The following is a 23,029-nucleotide window of genomic DNA, read 5'->3' on the forward strand; positions in this document are numbered from 1 at the left end:
CAGTTTTTCTTTTTTTTGGCAGATGATGGAGTATTTTTCAGTTTGTGTTATAATTGAGAAGCACTTTTATGTATTCATGTGTCAACAAACATCAAATTGACAGGCTCTCGTCATATTCATTCGGTGATGTGTGGCACCAATTTAAACCTGGAAGTTCATTTCATGTAACTTTTGAATGGTGTCAGAGGCTGAACACCTATTTAAAGATGTACTGCCTTTTTATTTATTTATCTACTGATTTATGACAAGAGTCATGACAAGATGATATATCCCCCAGTCCCCACAAATCAGTAATACAAAGTGTTATACTAAATATGAATGAAATTGGTCAACTGGATCTTGAGATAACGCGCTAACAATGGCGACAATGACAATATCTTGAATATCTCACTGTGACCTTGAAATTGACCCCAGGGTCACTGTAATCGACTGGTGTTGGGGGATCACCCAAGTACACCTATATGCTAAATATGAATGAAATTGGTTAACCGGTTCCTGAGATATCATGCTAACAAGTAAAAATGGACAGACGGGCGGACATGCTGTCCTCTCGTATTTCATACCAGGGGGATAAAAATGGTTTTCAACACCACCATAATTTTGTTCCTTACTACTCAAAAACAAAGGTTTTGCAATGTTATATCACCAGAGTGCTCAAAATTCAACTCTTCTGAAAACAATTTAGGATTTTGATCCATGTGGGTTAAAACACGAAGACACCATGACACACTGGGAAACTCAGTTTCCCAGCATGCTGTTCGGGGGTCAAAAGTAACTGCTACATCATGGAGCTGAAGAAACATGGTGACCCTTTATTTAAGACTGAAAGTTACTTTAAAAAAAAAAAAAGGGGCAGATATTTTCTCGCCGGCTGCGGGGAGGGTTCACAGCCCGCGGAGGGGCTGTGATCTAAAGCGGTTCTGTCTGGCTTATCATTCCCAGAGAACTGTGTCAAACTAACACCATCTTACAGGCAACAAGCAGCATTTTGTTCATAAAAACTGTTTCGTTAACAGGCTTACGTTCAAAATGCTTATGAAGTTTGTCTGCTTTCATCCATTGCAGTGTTTTTGTTGGCAGTAATTAAAGATGGCGCCATCAAATGTGTCAAACAAGCGCAGTTTTTCACGCCGCAATAGAGCCTTAAAAAGTGGTGTAAAAAAACGTAGTTTAGATGCACAAAACGTGTCAAATACACAATCACGGTTGGGCGAATAAGGTAAGACATTATATTTATCTGCCCAACGGTTGCGCCTTAAAATTATAATACTACAGGTGACAAATGCTAACATGTGCAGGCTAGCATAATGGATGTTCACTGTGATGCTACTGGGAATTCCCACTAGTCCTTGGGTCCACTAGTCCTAGTATTAAGGAGAACATATTGATGTTTTTACATTTATGGTAGGCTATATGTTGCATTAAGAGTAGGTTAAGTAATGTTACAAAAGCATGACAATTAAAAAGTAGACCACTGCAACGCAAACCTCCGCTAACACTCATCGCCAATTCCACAAATTTTTTCCTTGAAAAAAATTTGCAAGGTCAAAGTCCTGTTAGAAGTGGATTTTCATAAGCTAAAAATATAGATCAAAGCACTTTTCAAGCTTTGAAGATCAAATATCTGCTAAATCTGCAGTACAGATCAAATGCGGACCAAACTTGCACCTCATTGTCACAAATGAGTGTGATTGGGGCACGTTTGACCGCGTTATAACGCAAAATGTACACCAAATGAGGTTTTCAATATTAAATTCAAATGTCCACAAAATCCACAATCCCGATCAGATCCGGTGTCGCAGACCAAACGGTCGCATGCACAGTGAAGGCAGGGCTGTGACACCGGATCAAACTTTGTAAGGCGAGAGTGAGTGCCAGTGTGCACCTGACTTTCAAATATGAGAGTGACTGGGGCACGTTTGGTTAAGATATAATGTAAAATATACATTAAATGAGGTTTTCAATGTTAAATTTAAATGGCCACAAAATCTGTAATCTGGATCAAATCCAGATCAAACTTTGACAGTCAATAAAGGATACCATCCTATATAATGCTCTCAAATATGACAGAAATGTGATCTTTTTTTGAGAGTTAAGAATTTCTGAAAATTCTTTCAGTCTTAAGAATAGGGATTTTTCCGATTTTCCAAGATTTTTCCTGACTTTGCCCTTTCAACTATGACCTTGAAAATTTAATCAGTTCTTTCCTATCAGGATATGAATCTTAAGTAAAAATTTCATAATGATATATGAAACATTGTGGGCTCCAGGCTGTTCACAAACAAACAAACAGGGTGAAAAACCCATTTAATTATGGTGAATTGCCATTATTTGTTGATTTTCAATTGAACAGAATTATAGACAACAGTACAATTAAAGGTGATTAATGGTGTATGCCAACAGAATCATATGTCTTATTTTTGGAAATTGAACAAAACTACGAGGGCTGTCAATAAAGTATAGGTCCTTTTTATTTTTTCAAAAACTATATGGATTTCATTCATATGTTTTTACGTCAGACATGCTTGAACCCTCGTGCGCATGCGTGAGTTTTTCCATGCCTGTCGGTGACGTCATTCGCCTGTGAGCACTCCTTGTGGGAGGAGTCGTCCAACCCCTCGTCGGAATTCCTTTGTCTGAGAAGTTGCTGAGAGACTGGCGCTTTGTTTGATCAAAATTTTTTCTAAACCTGTGAGGCACATCGAAGTGGACACGGTTCGAAAAATTAAGCTGGTTTTCAGTGAAAATTTTAACGGCTGATGAGAGATTTTAAGGTGATACTGTCGCTTTAAGGACTTCCCACGGTGCGAGACGTCGCGCAGCGGTCCCAGGCGCCGTCGTCAGCCTGTTTCAAGCTGAAAACCTCTACATTTCAGGCTCTATTGATCCAGGACGTCGTGAGAGAACAGAGAAGTTTCAGAAGAAGTCGGTTTCAGCATTTTATCCGGATATTCCACTGTTAAAGGAGATTTTTGTAATGAAAGACGTGCGGACGGGTCCGGGCGTCGGGACGCAGCCGGCGCGGTGCGGCGGCACAGGAAAAACACCTCCGTGTTGATAACCATTTGTAAAATCCAGGTGGCTTTTGATGGCTTTCACTGGAGTGAGTATATGAGAAATTGTTTAACAGCTGGACATGTTCCAACTTGTCCTTAAGGCTTCCAACGGAGGTGTTTTTCATGTGACGGAGCGTCGCAGCGGCTGCGAGCCGACGCTGCAATCCGTCCGCACGTCTTTCATTAAAAAAAATCTCCTTTAACAGTGGAATATCCAGATAAAATGCTGAAACCGACTTCTTCTGAAACTTCTCTGTTCTCTCACAACGTCCTGGATCAATAGAGCCTGAATGTGGAGGTTTTCAGGCTTGAAACAGGCTGACGACGGCGCCTGAGAGCGCTGCGCGACGTCTCGCACCAGTGGGGGAAGTCCTTAAAGCGACAGTATCACCTCAAAATCTCTCATCAGCCGTTTAAAATTTTCACCAAAAACCAGCTTAATTTTTCGAACCTTGTCCACTTCGATGTGCCTCACAGGTTTAGAAAAAATTTTGATCAAACAAAGCGCCAGTCTCTCAGCAACTTCTCAGACAAAGGAATTCCGACGAGGGGCTGGACGACTCCTCCCACAAGGAGTGCTCACAGGCGAATGACGTCACCGACAGGCATGGAAAAACTCACGCATGCGCACGAGGGTTCAAGCATGTCTGACATAAAAACATGAATGAAATCCATATAGTTTTTGAAAAAAATAAAAAGGACCTATACTTTATTGACAGACCTCATAGATCTGGTTCATTAGCTATTTGAAAGTATTACATTTATTTGTGAACTTTAAAAATCAGTTTGTGGTTGTAATATACACCATCAAGTAATATAAAGAGGTTCGGACCAGTGGACCCTAGGACCAGTGGAGCCTCCCCAATGCTACTTGTTGTGCTCTTTGTACAGTGCTGGACTTGACAACAGATTTTTGGTGCACATGCTTTTTGGTGACAAACAACATAAACCTCTTTTTTTTTTTACACCAACTCGCCCAAGGGTACAAGTGGTATCATGATTTACAGGACGCGAGCAGTGAGCATAAAAAGAAAAGAACCATGTTGGTGGAAGCTATCAGTGACACATGCATTGGGTTAGAATCAGTGGTGGGCACAGATAACCAAAAAATTAACTTTGATAACAGATAATCAGATAACTGAAAAGTTATCTTTGATAAAGATAAACCGATAAACCACCCAAAAATGTATCAGAAGTTACAGATAACTGATAACTTCCAGTATCGTCTCTGGTACATTTGCAACTACTACTTCTTTGTCTTTCGGCTGTTTCCCGTTAGGGGTCGCCACAGCAGATCAAATCGTTTCCATCTCACCCTGTCCTCTGTATCTTCCTCTGTCACACCAACCACCTGCATGTCCTCTCTCAGCACATCCATGAACCTCCTCTTGGTCTCCCTCTTCTCCTCCTGCTGGTGGCTCCATCCTCAGCATCCTTCTCCCTATATACCCTGGGTCCCTCCTCTGCAAATGTCCAAACCATCTCAATCTCGCCTCTCTGACTTTGTCTCCAAACCGTCCCACCTGAGCTGTCCCTCTGATATGTTCATTCCTAATCTTGTCCATTCTTGTCACTCCCAAAGAGAATCTCAACATCTTCAGCTCTGCCACCTCCAGCTCTGCCTCCTGTCTTTTTGTTAGTGCCACTGTCTCTAAACCATACAACATAGCTGGTCTTACTACTGTTTTGTAAACTTTCCCCTTCACTCTTGCTGATATTCTTCGGTCACAAATCCACTCCTGCCACCTTTCTCCAACCCACTCCACCTGCCTGCACTCTCTTCTTCACCTCTCTACCACACTCTCCATTACTTTGAACAGTTGACCCCAAATATTTAAACATCATCTACTTCACCACTTCTACTCCTTGTAACTGCACTATTCCACTGGGCTCCCTCTCATTCACACACATGTACTCAGTCTTGCTTCTACTGACTTTCATTCCCCTTCTCTCCAAAGCATATCTCCACTTCTCCAGACCAGACTCAACTTGCTCTCTACTCTCACTACAGATCACAATGTCATTGCAAACATCATAGCCCATGGGGACTCCGTCTGATCTCATCTGTCACCTGTCCACCACTGCAACAGAAAGGCTCAGAGCTGATCCTTGGTGTAAGCCCACCTCCACCTTGAATGAGTCTGTCATTCCGACTGCGCATCTCACTGCTGTCACACTATTCTTGTACATGTCCTGCACTACCCTAACATACTTCTCTGCACCCCAGACTTCCTCATACAAGGCCACACTCCTTCTCTGGCACCCTATCATATGCTTTTTTCTAAGTCCACGAACCACAATGTAACTCTTTCTGTCCTTCTCTGTACTTTTCCAACAGTATTCTCAGAGCAAACATTGCATCTGTAGTGCTCTTTCTTGGCATGAAGCCATATTGCTGCTCACAGATCTTCACCTGTTTTCTAAGCCTAGCTTCTACTACTCTTTCCCATAACTTCATGCTGTGGCTGACCAGCTTTATGCCTCTGTAGTTACTGCAGCTCTGCACATCACCCTTGTTCTTGAAAATAGGAACCAGCACACTTCGTCTCCACTCCTCAGGCATCCTCTCACTTTTGTAAAATATTGCATTTTTTATTTGTAAAAACAGGCATTTTTACAGAGCCCTGGAAGTGTCATCTTAAAATGTTTTGCATGTGGAGAGAATGTGCGCTCATTTTATTAGTGCCCCGTGTGCACGTTTTATGATGTTGTAAAACGTGCACTCAATATTGGCGTGACACATAAATGTTGGCTTTACACTGTGCGAGTTTTGGCCCTTTTTCAGAAGATTTTTCATTTGTGCGAGAATTTTTTGGACCGAGTTTCAGGTTAATCGTGCGTCCTGCATCGTGTAGTATACATGGAGTAACAAGCTACGTTTAACAACTCACAACCACCTCCTGATCACCGAATGTATGGTTGAATGAAAATCAAACCTGTTTGATATTATTCTGGTTGGCCATCGCTAGGGTATCCTACTGCTGAAGAGCTACAAGCATCCAACCACTCGCACTGTGCATGTGCAAACACCGCAGAGCTGTCTTGTAATTTTTTTTGTTGTTTTGTTTATAAACTTTGATGTCTCCCATCAAGAGTTTTTGTAAATTAAGTTAGAAAAAAAGCTTAGATTTTACTTCTGGAAACACGAGTTTGACGTGTGGTTTTTGAACGTACAATGTGTGTGAGAACATAAATCGGGCGCTCTGAACTTTTACACCGTGCGGTTCTGTTGTACAGTTTGAACTGAAACCGAGTACAGTGATTAAAAATATCATACAGTGTCTGCTCAGCTTCAGGACGAATACTGCCATGAACACTACTGGCCAGTAGATGGCAGCAGAGTCCTTGAAAACTTGCCAAAACAAAATTCCAGATAATCCGTGTCTGCTACATTTAAGATGCGTGGAATTTAACAAATGCAAATACAATAACAATGTCTATAAACCCAGAGAATATATTCACAAGAGTTTTAGGCACTAGAGTTTAATGCTGTTGTTCATGGAGTCTGAACAGAGTGTCTGAAATGCATTTGCCCTGTCATGAAGGTACTGAGTTTACCCTATCCTACCCATAATGCACTGCTGGGCACAGCATGTGCTCACTAAAACCTTAAAAATTTGCAGTTAGTTAGGCTTAAAAATTTTTTAAACTAAAACATATATCTGATATTTTCACTTTATAAAACTTCAGACACGACAGTAATTTTAAATAACTTGTGCAAAAATTATTTTAGTTAAAATTTGAACCATAAGTTATAAAAGTATGCCTCTGGATGACTTGGGTGATATTGCCAGCATATCAATATGGTGTTAAAGGAAATTCTCAGGCAAAGGAATAGAGCGGTTTCTCATGGAAGCAGCTCTCTTTTGTTTGCAGAGGGTGGAACTATACATCTGTTATGAAACTTTTAATAGATAAGTGCTTAAATGATTTGAAATTTTAAAAATGTTTGCCACTGTTCAGCCTTGTTTACTACGTTATCGGTCTAAAAGTTATCAGACAAAAATTTATCGGAAGATAATTAGTCCAATAATGGTTTTTAAAGTTATCTAAAAAGATAATCCGATAATGAAAACATTATCTTCGATAATTATCTGTTATCGGATTATCGGAACTGTGCCTACCACTGGTTAGAATTAAATTAGAATTTCAGACCACATCAACTCAGAAAGGTGGATTCAAAGTCAAACATTTCAGCGGAATAAAGTGATACTTACATTTCATTATAGAGTCTTCAGTTGTGACTCAATGTCAAAATTTGGTATTCAATTGCCGATGCACTCTTATGCCACGTTCACACCGGGCACGAACAGACACTACAAATTCGCGGGGGTCGCCAGGCGACGGACGCGCCTCCTTCGCCTGGGTGTGCGCTCTGCTTGGGTGGACTTTCGCTGCGAAAATTCGCTCCAATGCGTCATCAAATAGGGGGAGCTTCCATTCCACTCGGCGTCAAGTCATCATGACGGACCTTGATCACACGGAGTGAGCTGTTGTGAAAAGCTCCCAATATAGAGAATATCATTATTTGCTGCAGGAGCTGTGTCTGGATGACGGCCACTTTCAGTGGTCCTTCCGCCTCTGCGGGACCCAGTTTGAGGACCAACTGTCCCGTTCACACGCGCACATGTAAACAATAAAAAAAAAAAAAAAGAAACTCCGCTGCTTGCTGCAGCTCGCTCCTCCCCCAAAAAAACTCTGTCATAATTGTATTTAGAAACCAGTTACCATTTGTTTTATTATACATCTGTGTAGTTAATTAACAAAATATTCTGCACAGACGATTCGCTCGCACGCGCACGTAAAAGAAAAAAAAGAAAAAGAAACTCCGCGGGGCTGCTTCTCGCTCTTTCCCAAAAAAAAACTGTCATAATTGTGTTTAGAAACCAGTCACCATTTGCTTTATTATACATCTGTGTAGTTAAGTAAAATATTCTCCACAGACGATTCGCTCGCACGCGCACGTAAAACAGAAAAAAAAAAAAAAAAAAAAAAAAAAGAAAGAAAGAAACTCCGCTGCTTGCTGCAGCTGGCTCTTCCCCAAAAAAACTCTGTCATAATTGTGTTTAGAAACCAGTCATCATTTGTTTTATTATACATCTGTGTAGTTAATTAATAAAATTTTCTCCACAGATGATTCGCTCCGCAGCGCGCACGTAATGTAGAGAAAGGGAAAAAAACTACGCTTCCCGCTGTTGCAGGGCTGCTGCTCGCTCCAAAAACTCTGTCATAATTGTGAAATAAAGGACAAGAGAGACATAAGTCCTGCTCACAGGCTGCTACCAGATACAATACATGTTCACATCTTTAGTCAAACTCCAGATATCTCCACGTCACTACATATTCAGTCCCTGATTGGTCATTGTGGCATGAAGAGATGAAAAAGTTCAGATTTCTGAACTTGGGGAGGAGGGCAACGCGACGTGATGCGACGCAATATCACGCCACAAACGCGCAAAACGCTCAAAATCGCTTCACTCGCATCGCGTCCATCGCGTCGTGCTGTGTGGTTTGGCGCCAAAACGCATCCTGACATAGGGATTACATGGCAACGTGTGGCTGCAGTTGCTCGTGTCATGGCCGGTGTGAACGCGGCATTAATTATGGCAATAAATTAGCATCTATACACAACCCGACATATTAATCCCACCCCTCCACACACTCCACACTACATCAACAATGTCTGAGTGGCAGTTTTGCCTTTAGCTACTGTGCACACACATGTATCCCTTTGCATAACATGTCTAGGAAAAGCCTCAATCTCAAACGCTCCCCTTCACCAAACTACAGACCATACAACAGCAACTGAGACTGACTCGCACAGACACCTCCAAGAGTCCATTCTACCTCAGGGTAATAAAAGCACAGAGGCAATTCTCTCACGCTTGCTGTTGCAACCCCACAAATGTGAAGGCGGAGTCAAAGAACCGAACCAAGACAAGTGAACCAGATTCATTTCAGGCTCTCGTTAAATGGAGGACATATCCAACTCCATTGTTGCTTGGATGTATGAAAGTGCAGAATGAAGAGAGACGAGTATGAGAAAATAAACTGTGAAAGCCTTTACCTGTCCACAGGGGAGTTCAGGCCACTCGGGGACCCTGAGCTGCCGTGATCTATGCTGGGAGAAACTGCAATGCTCTGTAAACAGAAATGATGCATGTGGTAAGATAAGATAAGATAAGCTTTATTGATCCCACAGTCGGGGAAATCACTTGTTGCAGCAGCAAGAGTCATACAGTAGTAAATAAAAATAAAAATATTTACATTAAAGAAAGATAACTAAAGTATATTGTGATGTTTGTTGGTAGGTGCACAAACACTGATGTGGAACAAATTATGTGAAAAATAGAATATAGTGAGTATAGGTATGCATAGATATGGTAAAATTATTGCACAGGATAAACTGCACAGTTGTCCATGTAATAAAGCACAAAAGGTGACTGTAGACGTAGTTGATAGTGCAAAATCACCAGGTGATTATGGTGCTAAATAGAAACATTTTGAGGTATTATACAGTCTTACTTCAGTTAGAATAAATGACCTGTGGAGGTGTTTTGTTTTGCACTGAGGGTGCAGCAGCTGCTTAAGGCTCCCAGAGTCTCATGTAAGGGGTGAGAGGGGTTGTCCGTAATTGGTGTCAGCTTAGCTAACATCCTCCTCTCACCCACCACACTTGTATGGGGACCAGAGTGCACTCCAGGACAGAGTCAACCCTTCTGATTAATCTACTGAGTCTCTTCCTGTCCATCTCAGAACTTCCACTGCCCCAGCAGACCACAGCATAAAGTATGGCTGATGCCACCACTGAGTCATTAAAGGTTTTCAGCAGTGCCCTACACACAGCAAAGGACCTCAGATAAAATCTAATTAGCATTAAAGTATTCGTTTGGAATGTTAATTGGGTGTTATCTAGAACATGAGAAAGGGGTGTTGTGTGACGGAACGGAAGTGGGGTCCAAAAAGATTGTTAGGCCTCTTATCACTCTATTTTAATTCCACATGGGTCAAAATACTACAATTTTTTTCCACATAAGCCCAATTTTGATCATATTGGTGATATCAGACTGTCAATCCTTTATTAGACTAAGGGACAGAGTTATAGTGGTGCAGAAGAAAATCCCTTTCATAAAATAAATGGTAAGAGTCAATGATGCAGTGGAAGGGGCATCTCAAAGTTTTCAGTCTTCCTGTCCTCCACTGCCAGCACACAGAGCGCACTGCTTTGATAACTCGCTCTTTGTTGAGGCCACTCACCGAGGGGAAGCGGAGAGCCGGGATGCTGAGGCCTTTGGCAGGCGGGGTGTCACTGTGGGAGGTGGGAGGAGTCTCCGGCGTGTTGAAGCTCCCGGGCTCCAGGGGATCCTGAAGCCCGGAGGAGCTCAGATAGCCGTCTGTCTCACAGTCAGCTGTTACAACAAAGGAAGGCAGCCGTTAACATGTGACCGACTGTGGCTTCAGGACACAATAACTCTGTATCACGCACACAAACACACACATCTCATGACCCAAAGCAGAAACATACCACAAATACAAAATGATAATATCATTCACACAAGACCTTTCCCTGGAGTGGAACTGTCAGTTTGTATTAGACTTTCCAGTGAGAGCTGCACTGATGTACTGTGAGACTGAATAATTTAGTCGTCTACAGTTTCGCTTTTCACTGTAAGCCTCCTGTGTTCAAAGGCTGGAAATTCTTCACAGCTCTGCCTCTAAAGCAGCAGGAAACATGTCCAAAAAGTATTATAGGGTACTTTATCACAACACTATAAAGCACACCACATCAAAGGCAGAGGACAAAAAGCCAACACTGACAGAGCGAGCAGACGTGCAACTGACTAATGGTACAATTATCAAATTATCTCCTTGGGTACAACAAATACAGTCAGTCATAAAGTCTTCAGAGTATGTATTTTTTGTATTATTGTTGTGGTAAGGTCTCTGCTGTTAACACTTTATGCAGAACTACACTCAACAAAAATATAAACGCAACACTTTTGGTTTTGCTCCCATTTTGTATGAGATGAACTCAAAGATCTAAAACTCTTTCCACATACACAATATCACCATTTCCCTCAAATATTGTTCACAAACCAGTCGAAATCTGTGATAGTGAGCACTTCTCCTTTGCTGAGATAATCCATCCCACCTCACAGGTGTGCCATATCAAGATGCTGATTAGACACCATGATTAGTGCACAGGTGTGCCTTAGACTGCCCACAATAAAAGGCCTCAAAAGAAATATGGTTATATATTGTTGCTACATTGAGAGCTTTATATAGTAAACAAAAGGCGTAATCCAAAACCAGGCAATATACTGTAAATAGGTACAGCAAAATAAAGAATACTGGGAGCATCTGTTGTAAGCTAGCCGAAGTGGAAATACTGATTAATGATTAGCCAAACCAACTATCTCAGCTTTCTTTGTTTTTGTTCCTCAAACTTGATTGAATAATGAATACAGATGTTGAATATTTTGTGGAATTTTACAGTACGAGTACCAACTGTAGGGAAACTGTCCTAGAAAAAGAATGTGTTAATGAATTATATATACAATTTTTGAATCTGTGTTGAACTAAAACATTTTCTTTGGAGCAACACCCCCCCCCCCAAGGATTTACAGTACAACTGCATGTACACCACTGATACCTATGAACAGTATTTCCTTTTACACAATTTGTAGAAAAAGGACTCACTTCTCATGCTACTCCAAGGTGAGGACTCAGAAGCTTGATTGCCAACAGTGTTTTAATATAGTGGAGCAGGTAACATCGATTTTACAGCAAAATCATGCAAATACTGATACAAGCACCAAATCTGGCATAATGATTCCCAAGGCAGTACTTCACCAAATCTGGCTGACTGGTCACTCAAAAATTCAAGATGGCTGTCATTCTCCAAGATAGCCACCAAAATGACGAACAGAAAATTCCTTTTTTGCATAGAGATGCTCCTACTTGATTGATTTGTGTAACATTCATGGAAAATTGTATGTTCTAAATGGTCGCAAAATCAACCCCAAATTCATCTCCCCCCCCAAAAAAATGCCTTTATTTATGTTATTTGTGTGATCTTGGTGACAAACTGCAAGTTTTTCAGGCATGCTAGAATTAATTGTTCATGTTTCAACAAAAAATATGACATTCTTAGAGGCGTAAGTTGGCATTTGACCATGTTGACTGCAGATATTAAAAACAACAATATATTCAACCCCTATAACCCATGCACTAGCATATATAGGCCTATAACATTGCTACTATGATGATATGCAGGCCATCTAGTCCTGCTCTAAATGTTGGTCAAACATGCTAATAAACATGACAAATATGTACTTGGGCTGACTGTAAATATGAAAATAAGATCCAACATATTAAAAACATAGAATCTGACATCAATATCATTTTACTCAATCGTACAGGAGCATTTCTATGCAAAAAGTGATTTTCGATAGGCCATTTTGGTGGCCATCTTGGAAAATGGCTGCCATCTTGAATTTTCAAGTGGCCAATCGACCAGATATACAAATAATATCATGAGAATAGCCAAATTTGGCTCTTGTATCACCAACTGCATGATTTTTGCACCACCTCCTCCACTAATTTGACTAAGGTTGTTGAAAGACGACATGCAGTGCATGCTCCTAGACTTGAAGGTTGTAAAAAAGTGAAGGTTATGTGACAAATGAAAAAAAATAAAAAATCTAACTTGGAAATAATGTTCCATTCAGTGTCTCACAATTGGCTGATGACAGGCTGTTGTGGCGGACGTGGAAGTGTTGGTCTGCTTCAGGCTCCTCTGGTTCTGCAGGGAAGTTGGTGCTGACACCAGAGTCCACAGAGCTGGTGATCGGAGACAGTATGGGGGCCGGTGGTGTCAGGGCTGGGATGGGGGAGTCTGCGACCACAGTTTCACCAGCTTTAGGTGAGGATGGCGCAGGCTCAACTTCCTCTTCTATGGCTTCTTGCATTTGTTTCTTCTTCCGCTCCTCCGCCTGCCTCCTGACCTTCTCCCTTTGCCGCTTGATGGCTGACACTCTGTCCCGTATGGATTTGGCCACAAGCTTGAAGTCGGCCTCGCACACAAAACCAAGCACGACCTGCAACAACACAGAGGTCAGGGCAAAACAGCAACAGATGGTGGCCGACGACACGCGCCAACAGCATGTGGTACACCGACTGACCTTACAACACAAGCTGTGATAGCAACAAAAGGTTTTGTAGCATCAACACATTGACTTAGTGATGCACAATGGCCTAAAATATACCTCACAGCATATTTTAATGATCTGGTGGTATCATAGACTCTATATATAATGGACAATCCCTTCATAATGTCACCAAGCAGTAACCTTTCTTCTTCTTTCAGCTGTTCCCGTTAGGGGTCGCCACAGCAGATCAATCATTTCCATCTCACCCTGTCCTCTGTATCTTCCTCTGTCACACCAACCACCTGCATGTCCTCCCTCATCACATCCATAAACCTCCTTTTAGGCCTCCCTCTTCTCTTCCTGCCTGGTTGCTCATCCTCACCATCCTTCTCCCTATATACCCTGGGTCCCTCCTCTGCACATGTCCAAACCATTGCAAAAATCGCCTCTCTGACTTTGTCTCCAAACCAACTGTCCCACCTGAACTGTCCCCCTGATATGTTCATTCCTAATCCTGTCCATTCTTGTCACTCCCAAAGACAATCTCAGCATCTTCAGCTCTGCCACCTCCAGCTCTGCCTCCTGTCTTTTTGTTAGTGCCACCATCTCTAAACCGTACAACATAGCTGGTCTCACTAATGTCTTGTAAACGTTTCCCTTCAATCTTGCAGATATTCTTCGGTCACAAATCAGTCTAGTCACCTTTCTCCAACCTGCCTGTATTCTGTTCTTCACCTCTCTACCACACACATTAACACATATCATACTCAGTCTTGCACCTACTGACTTTCATTCCCCTTCTCTCCAGAGCATATGTCCACCTTTCCAGGCTAGACTCAACCTGTTCTCTACTCTCACTGCAAATTACAATGTCATCTGCAAACATCATAGTCCATGGAGACTCCTGTCTGATCTCATCAGTCAACCTGCCAATCACCATTGCAAACAAGAAAGGATTCAGATCTGATCCTTGGTGTAATCCCACCTCTACCTTGAATGAATCCGTCATTACTACTGTGCATCTCACCACTGTCACACTATCCTTGTACATGTCCTGCACTATCCTCACATACTTCTCTGTCACTCCAGACTTCCTCATGCAATACCACAACTCTTCTCTTGGCACCCCTGTCATAAACTTTCTCTAAATCCACAAACACACAATGTAACTTTGGCCTTCTCTGTACTATATACCTGGAAGGAAAAAAAGTTGTAGTTTCTTGAGGCTTCCAGAAAGGCGCAAGTTCCCATAGAAGCCCATGTTAAAATATTCAACTTTAGAGCAGAACTAAACATGTTTACAGCTTGGTACAAACAAAAAAATTGAATCCCCCTTCATGACAACTGTATGAAGGGAGGTTTTGTAACTTCTTAGCTTAAAACATTTTAAGACATAAATGCTCAGAGGTTGCTAGCTGCAGCTGCTACAGAGGACTGTGTCTGTCTATTTTGAGCATTTTATTACAAATATCTGTAATAATATGAATTGTTGGGTGGTTAATTGTCATGACAGATGTTTGTGCTGCAGTATTTGCACTGAGTGAAATTTTCATCTCATTTATTGTTGCATACTAATGGTGTTAGCACTTTTAGCAGCTATTGGTAGTGTAATGCATTTGGCCCAGTTAATTCACAGTTACTGAGGAAATAAGAGGTAATTTTTAATGCCTCCACAAAAGCAAACCTTGTCAACAAAGCGTTGATTTCAAATGGATATACAGTTCATTTGACCACATCCTGTTTTATATTGCAGTTGGACTTTTTATGCCTAAAACACACCGGAAATGCCAAAATAGCAAGCACACCAATAAATATCCACGCAGTCCAGAACCATTTGCTCTGATCATGCTGCTTCTGCTGTTAAAACTGTTTGCATTCTCCTCAGTGTGGTGTCTTGCACAGCCTCTTTTGACCCCCCCCCCCCCCCCCCAACCCAACAAAGTTGGACATTCTGTCCCAACACGCCTCTCAACACAGTCAGATTACAGCAGATCAGCTGGACTGGGTGTCCCCTGGTGATAACAAATTTGATCTTGATGAAAACTATGACAAAGGAATAAACAAGCAGGGAACTGTGGGTTGCATTTTCATTAAATGTGACCTCTATGGAGTGGGTTCTGGAGGACATGAGGGCCTGTTACATAACAAGCAGGAGAACCATTATATTATTAAAGATGTGACCTCAGCTGCTTCTTAAGCCGCAATCTCATATTTCAGACTTCTGATGATTAAATGTTGAGTGTTGCCCTTGACACACTTTGCAACATGCTGGTTTTATAAGCGGAGCTCATATCAATATTTTGCCTGTCCATAAAAGTGACATAATGGCCCTGGGTCGCATTCGCCAAACCACCTTCAGTGTATGAGGTCAAGTGCCAAACAACAAATAACTCAGAGGAGTTTCTATTTCAATAAGAACTAAACCATCTGTGGAATTGTCAGGCCTGGTTGTCAAAAATAAAAAATAGTATAACTAATTTGCATTACAGAAGATAAAATTGATATCACCCCATTCATAAATTCTACTCATTGTTTAAATCCAATTTTACCTCCGTGTTTTGTTGCATATTTTGTCTCGTATTTGCTGACAAAATGAGTGTCTTATTTCTCCCCGCGGTTGTTAGCTTAAATATTGACTCCCGTAAAAGCGGGCGTCACTCCAGCAAGCAGTGAACACATCCAGTGGACACTAAAAACAAAGTAGTCGCACAAACTCATAGCGGTGATGCTTGATAAAATAAATATATAAATAAATATGTTTTATAGTTTGCCACCAGTGATTTAATCCAAAACGTTTACAGTGAAGAAGCATGGCGAAGCAAAGAAACTGACCATGAAGAAGAATGTTTTGGGTCAAACATGGTGGTGGCAAGCAAATTTATTTATTTATTATTGTCTTTTTTTTTTTCTTTTGACGTTACATCTGCAAGTTTGCGTAACTACTTTGTTTTTTGTTTTACTTTTGACCTCCATAGAAAACACCTCTCCAACATTAGTTTGTGTTCTGCTTTCCTCATACCAAATAGGCTAAACAAGCTGATTTTTCAATCCATCTGGTGCATCTAAGTTCATCCAATTTTAATCAGGTTAGTCTGCATTTTCGCTATCCAAATGCTCCACAGTAAGCAGTACAGGAAGTATCTATGGAACTGTCGGAACTGATTGTAAATAAGTAAAATTAAGTAACTGGAACACTTACTTTGAATGTTATTACTGATGGAACAAAAGTATTTCCAGCAAGGAGCAGTTTAGGCTCATGTCTCCAAAGGCTGATGAAAATGAGCTGATTCTTCGTCCTTATTCAATTAGTTTAAGATGAACACTACCTAAAACCATTTTATAAATCAAAACCAGGATCCAGACTGCAGGGGCCTCATGTGCAAAGACTTGCGTTGACTTTCTACTAAACGTCGCCATACGCCAAAACCCTGAATTAGGCGTAAGCACAAATATATTCAGATGTGTCAAAGTGTGCGTAGGCATGAATCCATGCACGTTTGGTTTGTACATCCCACTGAATGTGGAATCAAACACACGTGCACACGCACCAAACTCCTCCCTGGCCACGCCTCCATCTGAATATACAAATGTATTCAAATAGTTTGGTTGTGTCGTGCTGACGGCACCATAAGTGTGGGGTCTTGTGTGTTTGCTGACGCCCGCCATCGTCGCCATGTTGTTTTGTGTAAAAATTAAAGAACTTTCAGAGACAACGTGCAAAAATAACGAAAGCTGTGGTTAAATCACCGTTCACTCCGCTCGCTGTCATGTAAAACGGAAATTAAATCTTAAGTTTGTGTGTGTAAATGCTGAATTGAGCTAGGTGCGCGGCGGCTGACAGTGTGTGACATTAACATTACACACGCTTTTATTGACAAATAATGAACGCAGTCGGGGGCTTGTTAAGAGGCTCATTTCTAGTTCCACCATCGAGAAAAAGAAAAAATATTAATAATAAAAATTGTTAAAAAAGCATTTTAATGCGCACATTTTCAGCCACCCCCCCCCCCCCCCACTCGCCATCACGCACCGTGCAGCCTCCAGATGCGCATTTGCGCTACACACAATTTGAACATTGATGGATGCAAATGTTTCCTATTAACAGAAACAAACTCATCATGTGACGGCGCCTTTATAGCAAAATGTGTGCAGTTAATTGCTCCGATTACATTCGGGAAACCAGCTCTCGCTGCAAAATGCGCTGTCATTTTGAAATGTACCTGGATGAGATTCGCATGATTGTGTTCCACACAGCTGGCATGACTTGGCGCAAGGTTGAGTGGCACACACCTGACCGATCAGCTAGCTCACGCTGGAATGCCCCTGATGCCAGGAAGCCCAGCGTGGTCAGCACCTGGCTCGTCGCCGTATTGCGCTCTGAGCCGTAACTCCAGTAACAGTGGCCTTGGTAATCGAAATCGGTTTATGAGCCATTTATTGTCATTTGCAAGTAAATCCTCGCGTTCCCAGAATACACGCTTACGTCGGACTGAACCATTTGCAAGGTGCTTTAACAACGCTAACGCAGCCATTGTTAGTGCCATTTTATGCATCGCTTTGCACGCGCTTTAATATCCATCCATATAATTGCAAACCCGTGGGTTTGTTGAATGTTCATCAGTGTGTCTCTGATGTGCACGTCACTCTGATGACTTCTTGTTTTCACACTATTAACGGTTCCCTGCATCACCTTTACATGTCCGCAGTGGAACAATAGCTGTAGAAACGTGCGTACGCTGGCCTGGATTTTTGTATGATGCACCGCACATTGCCACGCTCACGTCAATTTTGATACATTTGCACGTGGATGTGGAGACGGACGTACGCCAGGTTTTTGTACATGAGGCCAGGTGTGTTAAGTGAAGCCGTCACTATTTGTTGATCTGGGATCCGTTACATGATTTCCTTGGTTATCAGTGGAGCTGTATGATCACCTACCATCTCCTGGGCCACTTCCTCAGGAACGTCCTTGTAGAGCTCGAACAGGAACTCGATGGCGTTGTTGTCCTTGTACTTCCCGTGGAGCTTCTTGGTGTCATCCATGCGCAACCAAAGTTTAAGTCCCGTCTTCACCATGTCGTCCTCCTCTGCCAGCTCCACGTGGACGCCATGGTTCTCCTGGAAAAACGGGTGATCCAAGAGGTCCTGGATGGTGTACCTGCAGGAAAAAAAGGTGGAAGCAATTTGCTTTTAGCGAGAGTAGCTTTAAAAACACACTTGCTTCCCATCATTCAAAAGGAATCACAGTAGTTTTGACAAAAGACAACTTTATGCGGCAGATTTTAATCAGCTGTAAATGTTGGAAGAAAACATGTTCTACACAAGATTAGTTACCTCCGCCAAGGAGGTTATGTTTTCGGTCGCATTTGTTTGTTTGCCTGTCTGTCTGTTTGTCAGCAGGATAACTCAAAAAATTTTTAACGGATTTTGATGAAATTTTGTGGAGTGGTTGGAAATGACAAGAGGAACAAGTGATTAAATTTTACTGGTGATCCGGATCACGATCCGGATCCAGAAATTTTTAAAGGATTCTTCACCATTGCGGGATAGGGGGAATTTTGACATTCTAGTTTTTAACTCCACAAAAACAAGGCAGAAAGGCTTGAAAAAAATTAGGCTGTAACATAGTCAAATGTTCTATCAAACAATAAAGTTTGGTGATGATCGGATCCAGATTCCAGATCTGGTGATCCAGAATATGAAAAAATATAGGGAAAATAGAAAATGTGTCAGTGTGAGGTGACAAATGAAGCTAGAGATGCACAACTAACACCAAATTGTAGCTGAATCTGTACTGATTCAGTAAGGTGTCATCAGATTTGATGTAGCTTCAAATGTTATGGAGCTAGATCATGAAGAAAACCTCCATTACCGAATAATCGTTTTTATACAATAACTTTTGAACTAATAAAGACATAAAAGTGATTCCAAGTTCTAGTGGTATGTTTTCATGGTCAAGGATGTCAAATATAAAGGAGGGAATCTCTTTAGGGTCAGTGACCCTATGGCCTTGTTTACAGAAGTATTTCATAAATGTTACAAAATTCATATATTTGCAGTTTAGTTGAATAATAAATTGAATTTTGTCTCATTTGTTTTTGTCTATAAGCACATGCAATATCAATATCAGTGCTCAGATGACAGTAACTTCTGGGAAAGGTGCAAGTTGCAATAAACTGTGATGCCAAGCGCTAAGGATACATGCTATCCAGTCACAGCAGATGAAACTTTTTTTTACTACTGAGCAAACATCATTGTTAGACTTTTTTAGGTTCAGTGATTCCACGGCGTGTAGATGTTATGGCGTCAGTGACCCCATGGCCTTGGCGGAGGTTTGCACTCTCTGAGTGCTTCTAGTTAAAAAGGATTACTATCAGATGTTGTGTTACTTACGTGCACACTTGATGCAGGAAATAGTGCCAAACGTGTGGCACATAGGTGCCTAAAACTTTTCAAAACAATGAAGAGTTGCTGCTTGTTTATTAGAGGTGTCACAGCACACAGAAATCACGGTTCAGTTTACGTATATTTGTGTTTAGACATCACGGTTCAGTTGTTACATACAGTAGCTTTAATCTGTGAGTAACTGTGAGACAGAGTGTAAATGTAAACTTTCTTTTTTCATTAAACGTTCATGAATTGGATGAGATCTCTTTTCAATTGCGTTGGGATGAATTTTGTGACACATTGTGCCATTTTAAGTTTGGATTTGTGCAAAAATGACGGCATTTCATAAAAACATCATTTGAAATCATTATACGCAGTGCTGCCTTTCGACGGCCGTCTCATCCTTGAAATTTTACACGTCAACTTTTATTGTAAGATGGTGGCATTTTGGGTCTAAACTCAAATACGGTCTGACCTCATACAGGACAGTGATTCCACAACAAATGTGGGATCAGTACACTTTCGCTTTTAGGTTCATCTTTTTGAAGAAAAGCATAAATTAACCAGTTCCAGTTATGCTTCCAAAGTTTCTGATTTGAATAATCTGTTCGCTCGATTCAGCTGGCTGGCTCACTGTTGCCTCTATTCGACACACACATCAAGCTGAGGGGTGTGGTCATGCCTCCTACACTGAGGCTGAAAACCATCCTCCTCCTGCACAAATCATGAAACCAGAAGGACACACTGTCTGTGGAAATGAGACAAAATGTTGGTTGACTTATTGAAACAAATATACGTATTGTGCCAAATCATACTGCACAGTTGTACTGTGTATTCTGTGTACAGTTCTGTGCAAGGGCACAATTTAGAACTACAACCCCTGGCAAAAATTATGGAATCACCGGCCTCGGAGGATGTTCATTCAGTTGTTTAATTTTGTAGAAAAAAAGCAGATCACAGACATGACACAAAACTAAAGTCATTTCAAATGGCAACTTTCTGGCTTTAAGAAACACTATAAGAAATCAAGAAAAAAGATTGTGGCAGTCAGTAACGGTTACTTTTTTAGACCAAAAAAATATGGACTCACTCAATTCCGAGGAATAAATTATGGAATCACCCTGTAAATTTTCATCCCCAAAACTAACACCTGCATCAGATCAGATCTGCTCGTTAGTCTGCATCTAAAAAGGAGTGATCACACCTTGGAGAGCTGTTGCACCAAGTGGACTGACATGAATCATGGCTCCAACACGAAAGATGTCAATTGAAACAAAGGAGAGGATTATCAAACTCTTAAAAGAGGGTAAATCATCACGCAATGTTGCAAAAGATGTTGGTTGTTCACAATCAGCTGTGTCTAAACTCTGGACCAAATACAAACAACATGGGAAGGTTGTTAAAGGCAAACATACTGGTAGACCAAGGAAGACATCAAAGAGTCAAGACAGAAAACTTAAAGCAATATGTCTCAAAAATCGAAAATGCACAACAAAACAAATGAGGAACGAATGGGAGGAAACTAGAGTCAACGTCTGTGACCGAACTGTAAGAAACTGCCTAAAGGAAATGGAACTTTTGTTTGGTGCCGTTCCAATGAGATTTATAAAGATGACTGCCTGAAGAGAACATGTAAATTTCCACAGTCATTGATGATATGGGGCTGCATGTCAGGTAAAGGCACTGGGGAGATGGCTGTCATTACATCATCAATAAATGCACAAGTTTATGTGATATTTTGGACACTTTTCTTATCCCATCAATTGAAAGGATGTTTGGGGATGATGAAATCATTTTTCAAGATGATAATGCATCTTGCCATAGAGCAAAAACTGTGAAAACATTCCTTGCAAAAAGACACATAGGGTCAATGTCATGGCCTGCAAATAGTCCGGATCTTAATCCAATTGAAAATCTTTGGTGGAAGTTGAAGAAAATGGTCCATGACAAGGCTCCAACCTGCAAAGCTGATCTGGCAACAGCAATCAGAGAAAGTTGGAGCCAGATTGATGAAGAGTACTGTTTGTCACTCATTAAGTCCATGCCTCAGAGACTGCAAGCTGTTATAAAAGCCAGAGGTGGTGCAACAAAATACTAGTGATGTGTTGGAGCGTTCTTTTGTTTTTCATGATTCATAATTTTTTCCTCAGAATTGAGTGATTCCATATTTTTTTCCCTCTGCTTGGTCTAAAAAAGTAACCGTTACTGACTGCCACAATTATTTTTCCTAATTTCTTATAGTGTTTCTTAAAGCCAGAAAGTTGCCATTTGAAATGACTTTAGTTTTGTGTCATGTCTGTGATCTGCTTTTTTTCTACAAAATTAAACAACTGAATGAACATCCTCAGAGGCCGGTGATTCCATAATTTTTGCCAGGGGTTGTAGAAATTGGGGGGACAAAGTGCGAGGCCCACAGGGCTGAAGCCCGTAGGCCGGGGGCCGCTTTAGGCCCCCAGAAGCCAACGGTTTCTAGATAAGCTCAGATGCATTCTGAGCATCCAGAACAGTAATTTTAATGTTTTGAGAAGACCATAAAGTGGACACCATTTGACTTATACAATTTGAAACTGTGGATATAAGTACTTTATTCTGAGAATAGCCAGCACTGATTTTATTAACATCCTGGTGTAAATAAGGTATCACCACATGTGTAGAACTCAAAAAGAATGATAGGTTGAATTCTCATTAAAAAGACAACTGCAATGTGGTAAAATGTATTCATAAATATAAAAGAACAGGCTCTTAATAATTATTAACTATCGCATACTGTATTTTTTTTCTCAAGATTTGTTTTTGCATAAGTTTGAAAAAACAACAGATCATAAGTTTAGGATAAATTACTTATCATGAATTTAATTTTCGAAGCGGCACTAATGACAACACTCATATTGAACATAATTTCACTTGCACAGACTGATTTTGGAGATCAAGCAATTATTGCAGAAGGGCTTTCTGAGGTCCCAGATAGCTTTTCTGATTTCCTTTTCTAACTTTCAGAATTTAGTAAATTAGCATATGGTCCATTGATACTTATGTGTAGACACTAGTCCCTAGAGGCAACTATTTTTGGTTTCAAATGTGGGCAAATGCAGTCCCAGAAAATTCTGAATGTGACAAACAAGAAACAGGTGTAAACAAGTCAATGCTGCTAAAAATACAAACTTGCAGAAACAAAGATACTATTCTGACATGGTTTCGCACATAAGACTTACATGGTTTTCACATAAGACTGGCATAGCATGTTTCAAGTACACACATATATGTCAGAAGGTGGGGGGGGACATACCATATTCTGTCCCCCCGGTTGAAAAGGTGGGGGGGACATGTCCCCCCTATCCCCCACCAAATTGCACCCATGGTTCTGTGCCCCAAAACAGTTGCGTGTGTAAGGTTCAATTAGTATGGTTCAATACAACTACATGTATTGTGACACCC

General features: G+C 41.1%; 1 protein-coding gene across 1 annotated transcript in view; it reads right to left on the reverse strand.

Annotated features, from left to right (window-relative positions):
- wnk4a (WNK lysine deficient protein kinase 4a) overlaps positions 1 to 23,029 on the reverse strand; it is an 89,924-nt gene that overhangs the window by 30,292 nt on the left and 36,603 nt on the right. Inside the window, 4 exon segments of the mRNA XM_034193226.1 lie at positions 9,124 to 9,197; positions 10,314 to 10,465; positions 12,796 to 13,156; positions 18,146 to 18,365. Coding sequence (XP_034049117.1) covers positions 9,124 to 9,197; positions 10,314 to 10,465; positions 12,796 to 13,156; positions 18,146 to 18,365 — 807 coding nt within the window.

The sequence above is a fragment of the Thalassophryne amazonica genome, chromosome 18, assembly GCF_902500255.1.
Source record: "Thalassophryne amazonica chromosome 18, fThaAma1.1, whole genome shotgun sequence".
In the NCBI taxonomy this organism is placed as follows: Eukaryota; Metazoa; Chordata; class Actinopteri; order Batrachoidiformes; family Batrachoididae; genus Thalassophryne; species Thalassophryne amazonica.